The sequence below is a fragment of the Tachypleus tridentatus genome, chromosome 10 (assembly GCF_004210375.1).
Source record: "Tachypleus tridentatus isolate NWPU-2018 chromosome 10, ASM421037v1, whole genome shotgun sequence".
Classification (NCBI taxonomy): Eukaryota; Metazoa; Arthropoda; class Merostomata; order Xiphosura; family Limulidae; genus Tachypleus; species Tachypleus tridentatus.
In genome coordinates, this window is record NC_134834.1 from 38444961 (window position 1) to 38457823 (window position 12863).

General features: G+C 30.4%; 1 protein-coding gene across 20 annotated transcripts in view; it reads right to left on the reverse strand.

Annotated features, from left to right (window-relative positions):
- Positions 1-4251: 4251 nt before the first annotated feature.
- The window catches only part of LOC143229086 (inversin-like), a 38215-nt gene continuing 29603 nt past the window's right edge, over positions 4252-12863 (reverse strand). For 11 of the 20 annotated variants that reach the window (XM_076460888.1, XM_076460887.1, XM_076460885.1 and 8 more), the window contains 2 exons: positions 9254-9394; positions 4252-5296 (listed from right to left, as the gene is read on the reverse strand). In XM_076460888.1, the coding sequence (XP_076317003.1) occupies positions 5042-5296; positions 9254-9394 (396 nt within the window). In that variant the 3' untranslated portion in view covers positions 4252-5041. The remainder of the gene's footprint in view (positions 5297-9253; positions 9395-12863) is intronic. The other 9 variants (XM_076460898.1, XM_076460892.1, XM_076460891.1 and 6 more) reach the window with 3 other exon arrangements.

Genomic DNA, 12863 nt, shown 5'->3' on the forward strand with positions numbered 1-12863 from the left:
CACACTGAACAAGGAAATCTATAGATTGGTCTTTTACTGTAAAAACAAGCTGTGAAACCAAAATAAAAAAAATATTCTAAAAGATGGAATTTAAGGACAATTTATTCAGCCTTTGCATCCCTTCTTATTGAAAGTAAACATCAATTTGATCCTGGAAAAATGCAAAAATTTACTTGTCTGTAAAAAACGTAGAAAAACTAAACAGTTTGAACATTTTAGAAATACATAGATGTCTAAAAACAAATCCAGAAAAAGCTTTAAACGACCAAACCATCTTAACCACCTTCTCATTTTTTACCCTACTTGTTTCTAGGTGAATGTCAAGACCAGTTCTAGTTTCTTATTTACAAATATATCTTAACGCTGTACTTGATGACGCTCGTACCGGCGAAACCAGTCGTGATAAATGATGTATTTGTGAAAAGTACAACTGTTTTGTTTTCCTTCAGTTCTGTTTCATTAACAGTAATAACGCCTCGATTTAGCTCAGTAGTATGATTAAAAAGCTCGTATTTTCTAATGTTTAATTCGTTTTTAATATTTACGGGAAATATCTAAGTATTTTATCTTTCTCATGGGTAGAGTCCTTGCAGTCTTCATATTCCTCTTTTAACACAGGTCTTCAGTCGTTTGGGAATTTTTCTGATGACGTCGAAGTACAAGATGGTTTGGCAAGCACCCTAAAGGATTTCTTAAGGGGTGTAGATGAGGAGGTCAGTTATGAATGCTGCAACGCTGTCTAGTGACACCTTGGCCTGGAGGTCCACTCTGGTTGCATTGGCATAGATGCAGTTAGATTTTGCTTTTTATGGCTGATTGGGTCTGGGTGTTGAATAGCTGCACTGAGGGTCGAAGGGGCTCCTAAGTTGATGAATAGCGACATCACACTTAAGAGTGAATGGCAGCTATTGCTTCTTTGGTGGTAGTCCTGGTGATTTGGACTACCTTTCTAAACTGCTGGTGCTTCAGGCCTCCACAGTTGACAGAATGTGGTATTTCACATAAATAATGTTAATGTTGTATTTATAAAATACAATGCAACAACTACCATGACTTCTATATCGGACAAACAAGCAGAAACTGGAAACCAGATTCAAAGAACACAGAAAAACACCTTCACACGTTTTTTGAACACTACAAATCAAATAAACACAACATAACCATAGAAAATACCCTATACTAAGTAGGGAAACAAATATAAACAAACACAAAATCAAAGAAGCCCTACTTATGCAACAACTAAAACCAAAATTAAACCAATACAAAGGAACACCTTTATACCTATACTCATTAATAACCTAACATATACTCCACGTCCTCACAATCTCGTACCCGTTTACACTCTCTCCCGTAAGACATGTGCTCGGCAACGGTTAGTTGCAAGCTCTCTTTTTTGTTAACCTGAAGATGACCTAAGAAGGTCAAAACGTTGTTCTCTGCTTTATTAGTAAAAGTGTTAATACCCATACCAGCCGTACTGAGATACACTTTCCTACATCGTTTTTATGCATATTAATATACAGAAGATATTAATAATCTCAGCCATTCTATATATTCTTGTGGATACCAAAGAGCTTCTTCTGGTTGGTGAGCATGCATTATATTCATAGGAGTAACACCTCTAAACATGAGAAGTCTATTGATTCATGCCCCATTTCTCTGTATCTTTATCAGATAAGAGTAATCCCTATTGAGTCAAATTAACTTTGTAAGCATTCACTTGCACCGCTCATTCTGCTGGAGCATCAGATGGAGATGACAAACTACCCCTAATAGCTTACACAACTTGTTTAACAGTTGGCTGTTGAAGTTAAACCATTGGTCTATTTGGATCTCCTCCAGTGTTCCACACCATACTATTCTGTTATCAGTTAACGATAGTGCAGCCATATGTATTAGCATGTAAAGTAAAGAATACGTTTTGGCTCACTTCATAAAATAACTGATAATCATGAGTATGTAGTGAGGCACCTTGGAGTATCCAGAAGTAGACCAGCTATTCTCTGTAGAGGAAAACCTACAATTCTTTTTTGAAGTTTATCCTGTCATAGCAGTTTTTCCTTTGTAAGGCATATAACGTATAGAATTAATATCAATGTTAAACACCCTTATAGGAATAAATTATGTTGGGTGTTAGCACAGGTGCATTTTACACCTTGGTGACCTTCAGTTTCAGTGTTCTGTAAAGTCTTGAGTGTCTGTTGCTGCTGAGGTCTTGGAACGAATAATTTCAACATTGTTGGAGTACCTTACATTTTGAGGAGTTAACAGAAGTACAACCCACATAACTGCCCTCGTATCCATCTGTAAAAGTGCCACAGGTTACGTACATCCATGTTATGATTCTCAATTGGTATTGAGTAGGCTTGTCTTTTTTGAACTACAAAGAGAACCATAACTAGGTTGAGATGCTTTAATTTCTCATCTTGCTTCAGATGATCATTTTAATTTCTCAAAAGCATCACTTTTGGCGTTCATTCTTCAGTAGTTGCCTAATTTGTGGTTCATTGTAACTGTGATCATGATATTCCTCTAACAGGTAAGGATTCATTATATGGCAAGATAGTCCATTCCCATTTCTGTTTTGCAGACCTGGGAATTAACTACAGCAAAGTCGTTCTTTCAAAAAACATTTTTTCTCAACCTGCTATCATTTCCTCCAAACTTTTAAAGATTAATAACAATGTCAACAAAGCATAATTCATATAAACAATGAACCTCATACATATAAGTTGTGGCAGAAATGCTTTACAAAGAAAATCATAGCAAGTACTTTCTTCTTCACTCTTTGGTTCTGTATTCAAGAGCCATGAGTATAGAACCAGCCCCATGTGATCCACATTCTACTCCATCTTGAAATTAAATGTTCCAATTCCCCTGTCCATGTTTTAAGTATCTAAAAGATTCTGCTAAGGATAAACTAACGATGGCACAATCACTAAAGTGAGCTTCTGTTATCAAAATGCTTGATTCCATTCCTTACTTAAATTCAAATCCATTTTTACTTTCGTGAGAGTAGACTAACTCTGAAACTTTGACCACAAATCGTTTATAACGCAAAACCAGGAATACTGTGAACTTCCTGTTTTGTTGCGAGTTGGGGCCAGTGTTAAACAACAATTATCTTTGCAGAGTCCTTTAAGATTTCATTTATCCTGATTATGTGGTCAAAAATGATGAACATTTCCTGAGCTTTAGTTTCAAATTTGACTTTTCAAGGTCTGGAATACTATCTTCAGGTTCTCAGACACTATTTACAAAGTGTCCTCACCCAATAATCCAATATGGGCTTGTCAGTCTGGCAAATGCTGGAAAAGAGTGTGTATGTGTGTGTGTGTGGGGTGGGGGTTGGGGTGAGTACTGCTCAGCATTGAATAGCTCATAAAGCAATATATATATATATATACAGAGAGTTAAATATAACTTATCAAACCTCACTCCTTTCAAATATAAGGTTTAATAGTGTACTTGTGTATTTCAAGAGGAAAATAAGTGGGATAACTATGGTCCTATGGGAAGCTTTTATGACTACGTTATGATTAACAACTAGTTCTACATTTTACATCTGGCTGTACATAAACAAACCTATTATATACATCTTCGAGTTACTCCTTCTCATCATATTCTGATGTTTCAGAATATATTTGTAATACCTACAATAACTCTAACAGGTTAAAAGACAAACATAGGAAAAGTTACTGCTTATGTAGATAAGAATAGACTCTTAAAAAGCATTTCACAAAGTGTCACATAAAAAAACTTTTAAAATATTATCCCAGTAGGTGTGGGAGATAAGTTAGTTAATTGCATAGAACAGTGTATGGATGGAAGAAATAATGCAGGATCTAAGTTATGAAGATCTGTAACATATATGACAAGTAAAGGACTTTTAACATTGTTATTGTTCAATGATGTGACAAACTTGGTTTTAATTCTGTGAAATAATAATGACAACAATAATAATCTTTTAGAACCTGAATTCTAAATTGATTTCATTTATTTGTTTATTACCAAATTCTCACCTCATTAAAGATATTTAATGTATTATCTTGCTGAGGAAGAATGTAGTTTTGCAGAGTTAGGGAAACAAAACTTTTTACCCAAAGTTGATTTAATAGACAATGAAGTTTTATTTTTGAATTTTATATGGAACAAGGAGACCTTTATTTGTATCAATATATTGTATGAAACAACTTAATATGAAACTTTTAATTTAAGTCACTGTTATGGAGTAAAGAAAAAAAAAAGAAATAAACACTTTGTATTTGGTTTTATTTCAGGTGACAAACTTCAAACGTACTTACAGCTTTCAATATGATACATGGCAGTACTTATCCTGGAAAGTTAAAAATGCTTCATGAAATAAAAACTTTTAACAAACATTTTTGGAATGTACATCAAAAGTTATTCAAATTAAAACACAATCTGGCTATACAAGTTCTGTATTTTAATATTTGACAATAAAAAAAAGTTAAACACAAACACTGAGATGTTAATTATACTGCTTATTTTAAAGGACATAATTACACACCTTTGTTATGTAAACAAACTTTCAGTAATATGTATCTACAAATATAGCTCCAAAGAAAGATAAGAAATACCGACAGCTAACTCTGAACTGCAAAATGGTTCATATTCATGTTATTATCACAGAAAAAGTATTAGAGGGTCAAATGTTTCTTTTATTTACATATCATAATTTCTTTGGTCTTATAAATATACTTAAAATTACTGTACCAATACTCTCACACAGAATAGCAAATACTATATATATTCTAAATTATCAAGCTGTAATTCCTAAATAGAGTAATAAGATATAGAAAAACAAATACAACAATTTACAAAACTAGTGTTTTATGGTTTTGTATTTTACACAATTAACTACTGTAAAAAATCAGATGGCATGACATTTTACAGTGCTTACATAGCAGAGGCCTTAGTTTAATTTGTAATGCCACTACATTCTGTACAGTTAATAAACAAGCTTGGATAGTAAGACTAACTTTCATAGCATTTTATAAGAAGCTTACTATTACTTTTTCTAGAGAAGTTTCCTTGATAAGTAATCAATCAATGTTTTAGGTAAAGGTAATACACGAATTCTGACAGCATTATCATCATGATAACCAAGATACTGTTGTATGGCTTGACGACACAGGTGCTTTAAAGACTCAGGATAAGCACTGATATACCATTTGTAGAAGCCCTCATCCATATGGTAAGATGGTGTCAGTATCTGGTACTTCCGCAACCATGATGATAAATTCAAGGGATCACATCCAGACATGATGAGCACCTACACATAAATGAGGAAAAAATACCAACTCAGTTACAAAAATAACTATTTCTAAATATAAGTTAGTAACTAAATTGAAGATATATCACAGCAAATTCTAATGTGTAGACAAATAATTTTACCATCCAAAACATATTTAATATTGTACTAAGAGCTTCAGTAATAAAATAAATACATTATTTAATTTTATGTTTTAGAGAAGGAGCAACTTTATCAGTAACTTTAGGTTTATACTATAAAAATGAAGTGATAAGTTAGCTTAATTAATATTAAAAGTAGGATTGAAGTAATGAATAAAAAAGTTTTCTGAAGTCAACATTTTATGTGAAATGATAAGCATGATTAGGTTTCAATTCAATTTTATTTCCAACCTTCCTTGATAAAGATGTCAACTTGACTGCAGTAAGACCAGGGATTAAAAAGGTGGGGGCTTTAAATCATCTTACTTTGCAATAATCAATGCAATTTTTATTTTAAAAATAAGGCAAATTTTATTACTTGTAATGAAAATTGTTCCAGGTAGAAACACTAGCTTTTAAAAACTTCATAAAGTACCAATTGCCTGGGTTGTTTAACTGTCAAAACTCAATAAAATTCTGCAATATTTATATTTGTTCAAACTGTTTTGTTCTTAATTATTAATACTGGTTGTAAAAACTAACAAATACTCATACAGCAACAGTGCAATATTATAACAAAATAAATGAAAGATCTGATGCATGAAGCTGGAAACTACTTCATATCTGCTTGATGGTAAAATATGTGAAAGAAATCAGTATACAAAAGTTAGTGGAAATACAATTTATACTGCAAGTAACAGGCCTAACTACTCATAACTCTATAATTTTGTCCATTTTAAACAACCCTGAATTAAGCATAAAGTATAGACAGATGCATATGCAGCAGTATATAAAAATATGTTGAGATTCATGCTCGTTTTAGACTAATCTCATTGAAAAAAGTTAACAAGGTTTTGAAAATCAATAAATTAGTTATTAAGATACAAGTTTTGTCAAAGCCTTGCATTTCATGAAATATTCACAGACTTTTCATTTAATGAAAAGTTTTAAAGCAAGCATCTCCTTCCAACAAGATTATTACAACCAAGGTGTTACTAGATTGCTTAAACAGCTGTTGTTATATAAACTTAATCTTTTCTTTTCATTGCTTTTTAAAATAAAGTGCATTTTGTTTTAAAAGTGAAGGATTTAGTTTTATAGCATTTAGGTATCAATTAATCATTATTTTTCACACTTCTCTAAAGAAATATGGCCACAGTTGATTTTGCTAGTCCTCTCTCTTTCAGGGCTACTAACCTTCCATGAATGCATGGAAATTTACAGGTTCAAGAAAAGTTAAGGTATAACTTTTCTTAAACCTGTAAATAGCAAAAATTTTTTTTCTTTACCGATATCAGTAAAAAACAGGCCACTGTTTGTCATTATGTATATAAACACAATTTTTTAAAGTTGACAACCATACTTTATTTTTGCATGAAGACAGACAGTGGTAACTTTTAAAGTATCAGGATAACAAGTTTAAGACCCAGTTTCTTATTTGTTAATTGAGAGGTTATGCATTTTTAAATTTGTTAATTAACAAATACTCAAGTGCTCACATTGAGGAATGGAGGGGAAATGCTGTTACCCATAATAATAAAATGAAAAACAAAATTAAACTGTCAAATGCTTGATTGTGAGAACATGCATGTATGAGTAGATTTCAGGAATTCCCCTTCACAACTCAAATGCTGCCAACACTTAAGAGTTGTAATACTTTGGATTTGAAATGCCACATCATGGATCATGATCATTAAGTATTATTTTATTACAAGAAAGTGTTTTCTCAACAAAAGACTCCAATTGTTGATTTCTAGATCACAAGAATATATTTTCAATTTCAAAATGTTCAGACACAGAAGGTCAAACCTAACATTTTCCACTAATACTATATACAGCAAACAACTATGTTCTTCAAAAAGTACCAGTAATATTTAAGAAGTATGTTAAGAAGACCTTTTCAATTTACTCACAGAAAGTGACAGGTTTAACACTTATACAAAACTGATATATAAATCAACTTATTTTCAGTAAAAGGAAAGTACAATAAATCTAGTATAGAACTATCAAATAATTTAATACATTCAAAGAAAACCAGTTTAATTTACAGATTGAATATTTATTGCTGATCTCTCTCTCTCTCTAAGTAACAATGTCTGATAACAATATTAGTAATCAAGGCCTTGCACATGTTCTTGTCCTTTATTGTTTTCAACACTTCATCTTCACTAATATTCACCCAGTTACCAAGACTACTGATTTAAGTTATTCTTATCCTAACTTTACTTCATTTCACTTCAATTTCATCTATTACAAATAAATTTTCTAGCTTATTTTTTATCATCACATGATTCAGTAACAGAAATTGTCTTTCTTTAATTGTTATCATATCTCTGCGTGTTTCTACTCTTCTCGATAACTCCTCCTTTGTCATATGACAAGTCCACAACATCCTCCACATTCTTCTGTAAAACCATAACTTAACTGTTTCTAATCTCTTTTCCAATGTTAGTGAAATTGTCCAACACTCAATATCATACGTAAGAATTGGACTAAAGTAACAGCTCAACATTCTTGGCTTGGCTTCCATTGATATTTTCCTACCTTTTAGTATACTGCTAATTTTCTGGAACATATCCTCTGTCATGCCATTTCATTTCTTACTGTTTGCATCAGATTTACCACTAAACATTATTAAGTTTCCCAGATATTTAACTTTTCCATCTGTTTTGACTTTTTTTATTTATGTTTAGCTCAATCTGAGGCATTCCTTTCCTTACTTATAACCATGCACTCTGTCTTTTTGCAGTTGATTGTTAGGACCCTTTTGTTGATTTCTTATACAAATTTATCCAATAATTCTTGAAGATTTTCTATAATTTATTATTATCACTATCAGCTGCAGTAACATGCTATGTCCCTCAATTATGAGCCCCTGTATATTACCAATTTCTCTTAGAATCTTCTCATAGAATAAACAAGTTTTGAAATGCCAACCTTACCAAACTTCTCTTTTGGTCTTTGCATACTTATATATCTCACCTCCTATTCACATTCCTGCTGTTTGTTTCCAGTATATTTCTAATGTATTTTTTATTTAGGTATACTTTTCTGAGAACATAATGCTTTATTTTATCAAATCATTTTGCCTTATCTATGAAACATGTAAAAATCTTCTTGTGCTTCAATAGCTCATTCAGAAAACATTTTCAAGATAAATATTGCATTTATTTTACTAGCATCCTCTACAAACCCACATTGTTCTTTGTCAATTTTAAGTTTTATTATTCAAGCTCTAAACATATATCAATAATAATTATTCAGTGATTCATAAGGCTTATGGTGCAATGTAATTCACATTCAGTTGCACCAGGTTTCATTGTGAGTGCAATACAAATTGAATGGCTTAGATCTTTTAAATCTTCATCATTGTATCAATTAAATAACGATTACATCTGGTTCAACTGTTTTGTTTCTTTCCTTTTTCCTGGTTACAGCTCTCACCTCCAATTTTAAAAACTTTGATCCATCTGTATTTTTCCTGATTTCTGGTTTTTTACCTCTGTTATCCTGAAAAAGCTCAACAGTTACTCTGAACCTCTTTCCATGATACTGCATATAAATTGTCTTATGTGACACTGTTTAAGTTATACATTCATTTTGATATACTATACACATCAGGTCTGTTCAAAAGGTTATACTACACTAACAAATTAGTTTAAGCATTAATTTGTATGGAAATATATTCAGTAATAGCTGGTATTTAAACTAAAGTCACTGTTCCCAGTTTCTTTTTCTGGGTTTTCAAAATGGAAAAAAAATTCTGCACTCCATTATCATCTAACTATTCTTGAATAAAGTAAATTCTATGTCCGATATGTTTACAGAAAAATCAAACCTTGATAGCTGGGAGATGTTGTTGAAAGGTATCTCTTTTGCGCTGCAGTACATTAATGGCACGAATACAACAATATAAAGGAGTTCTCCATTTTAGGTCCATATGGTCAATCTCTGAATGTCCCTGGAACACAACAAAAACCTGTATCAAGCAAAATTTAAGTTGTTTATAATAAATTTCAGCCTGAAAATTAATAAAAAAATTTTTGACTATAAGATGTAATATCCAACAAGAATACACAACCATTTTATCAAAACAAAAACTGGTTTTAGAAAGTACTTTATTTCATGTTAAAAGTGAAAGATTGAACTATAAAATTAACTTAAACAACTTCTGAAATATTTTAAACACAATTGCACACACTAACAAATATAAGGATGTATTTATCTAAATAAAAACGAGTAAGCTTAACTTTCCAACAGTTAAAGTGACACTTCTATAAAATAAAAGAGCAACACCTTAAGCAACATATGGTTTTTATAGCCATTTTTAATTTACAATTCTTGAACCAAGGAAGGGTAACAAGTAAATTGCACTCACCAACTATTATGAGGCTGCTCTTATCCAAATAGTTGGACTGACTCACACTGATTGCAGAAATTGCAAAATGTTGTCAATGACATATCACAGTTCTTACATGTACCTTCAGATACACAGCCTAACATTATAACTACTAGAACACTCTTAACTTAAACACTTTCAACAGTAGTAGCTCCACATATATGCCAATCAGTGAATAAGGAAATCTTTACAAGTTCATCATCAGAGAATATGTTTAATTATTGTTAACACTTGACTTTCATTTCTTTACAATTGCAAACCTAGTATTGTTCAACTAAAATATCCCCTGCCCAATATTTCAAGCAAAATTACTATTTGTACAGTATGTACAAAGTTTGATATTAACATATACTTATCCCTTTTTCTTCAAATTATCAACTATTACACTGGAAACATCTTTTGTTAAAGGGTTTTACATTTTGTTGAAAAAAGAAATTGAACATACTGCTTCAAAAGTAACTTGCAATATACTATAAACTACTTTGTTAAATAATTTTTGAACAACAACCTTAGTTTTTAAGATATAACTATGCTATGAGATTAAAACAGTGTCCATGATTTCAGTGGGTAATTACTGGACAAATTAAAGCAGTTGGAAAGATTGAAAACTAAATGTATTTCTCAGAAAAAAAATGTACTTAAAAAAAATGTACCACGCTGTTAAATTACAATTCGACAAATTATTTTATAGTTACAACTCCTTCACATAAAACCAGTTATCTATATAAGGAACATTTAAGAAGTGACTTTAAATCATGTTAACTCTTTCCCAACAGTTTTAAGTTGCACACATACATACATAATATGTAAAGTAATTCTGAGACTTCTTAACATTTCTCCATAAAAATTGGTAAGGTTTTGTTAAAGATTAGAAGTATTTTGTACATAAAAAAGGAAATTATTTTAATTAAGTCTTTCTAATTAAGATATTTATTTATTTTAATTATTTACCAAAAATTGTCATTTAAGAATAAAAACTTTTTTTCATCTTATAGTTTTTGAATCATTTGCATAACATATAGAATATAACCTAAATTAATAACAAAAGTTGTTTTTTTATGGTAATTATTTTATTTTTTCATTTTCTTTATATCACTAACTGTTAGTTAAACTGAAAAATGTACACACTTTAATTTTTTGTAGAATAATCTTGAAGGATGTTTTGGTTGTATTTGTCATTCCAGGTCTTTACCTTTTCATGTATAGTTAATTTTTAATGTTTTATTGACTTTCCTGTCCTTTATTCATTATTCATCTCAATACTAATCAATGGTACCCTTTGAGAATATTACCATGTCTTTAGCAGAGAGAGATAAGCAAGCTTTTGGCAAAATGTTTGTATACTTGTGTGCTATTATAAGCCTTGAGAATCAGGGTAAGTTTAAGTTTTATAAACAAATTGTTTAACCTTTCAGATGTGCATTTTACAATATAAATAACACATAATTAAGTAAAATATAAAAACATATTTTTGTTTGTTACGTAAATAAGTTGTAATGTGGACAAAGCAGACAAAAATTACTACCATCAGTTAGACATACCTGATAATTAAAACTGTAAACCAATTTTAAAATAATCATTAAGAAGCTATATATAAAAATGAGCTCTTTATATTTATAACTGTTATAAACATGTACATCAAATAAGTACATATGGCTTGTAAATTTCAAGTCTTAAGTATAGAAGGTGGGCATGGCACCCACCAGGGCTTGGCAAAATGTATTTCTTGTGTATAAGGAACTCAGTCAAAGTACTTTGGAACATGTATGTAAAATAGTTTAGTAAGTGTAATTTTTGTCTAACATAAAATTTCAAATTATAACACACACACACACACTATAATGTTAATTTCAATGACATAAACTGATAATGAAGTGGTTTAATTTCTAAATGTAATTCAGCATTTTCTACACAAAGGCATTTAAAGGAGTAATGGATGCAAAAGGATTAAAAGATATAATAAAGACAAAATACAATGAAATGTGATAATGGAACTAATACATAAAGTTGGCAATCTGTCAAAATAACATTTTGCATCATGCATCTTTTAAGAAAATGGAGGGTAGTTTAAATGATGAATTTTTTGTATGTTTGATTTTTCAAATAGCTTTTAATCACAGTGATCTCATATATAACTACATAGTTCATAGAATGGATAATTAACAAGAGTATCATTGCTGTATATACTTGAATGTTATACACACATATAAAGATTACAATGTGGGTAAAAGAAACCTCAAAGCACCATGCACACAAAATACACTCCAATACTTTATGATGCCTAGTCTTTCTTTGGAATTACTAGTGAGGGAGAATTTCACAAAAACTCAGTAATAAGTGGTTAATTAAGTGATAGACTGAGCTTCACATTAACTTTTTTCTATAAGATTTTATTTCTTAAATTAATATATTTGAAAAAAATAAAGTTTTATAAATATCAAAAGTTTAAGAATAAAATATAGTTACACTAACATTTACAATAATCTTTTTGTAATGTTTTTAAAAGATTTTGATGTACAAACATAGAATCATACATTATCTTCTTTCTTCTTGAGTGTTACTCTCTCGTGTTTCCATTTAATGCATATTTTAAAATGTTACATAATTTCTACAACACTCCCCACATTTAAATTAGACATAAGTGACACTCCTTATAACTAATGTATGTAGTAAACTATTACAGCTGATTACAAGACAATCTTTTCCTTTTTAAATTTTATGCATCATACTGAAATATTACAATAGCTTGCAGGATATTTCTGTGCAATGTTATACAATGATCGTATGTATTAAAATGTTAAATTAGCTTCTATCTCCTAAAAATGTTACTGGGTGCTTCTATGAAAGTGTTACAAAACATTACAATAGTTTATAAGACATTTATAGGCCCATTGAAAAGTTAAATGTATTGAAAAATATGAGAGAAATAAAAATAAATGTCACTTAACCTTAAATCCCTTATTTTTTTACATGCATTTTAAGCAAGAGCCAACATTTTTACCAATTATGCAATTTAAGTTTTGTACTTGTTTTAAAAAAAGTATTCCTT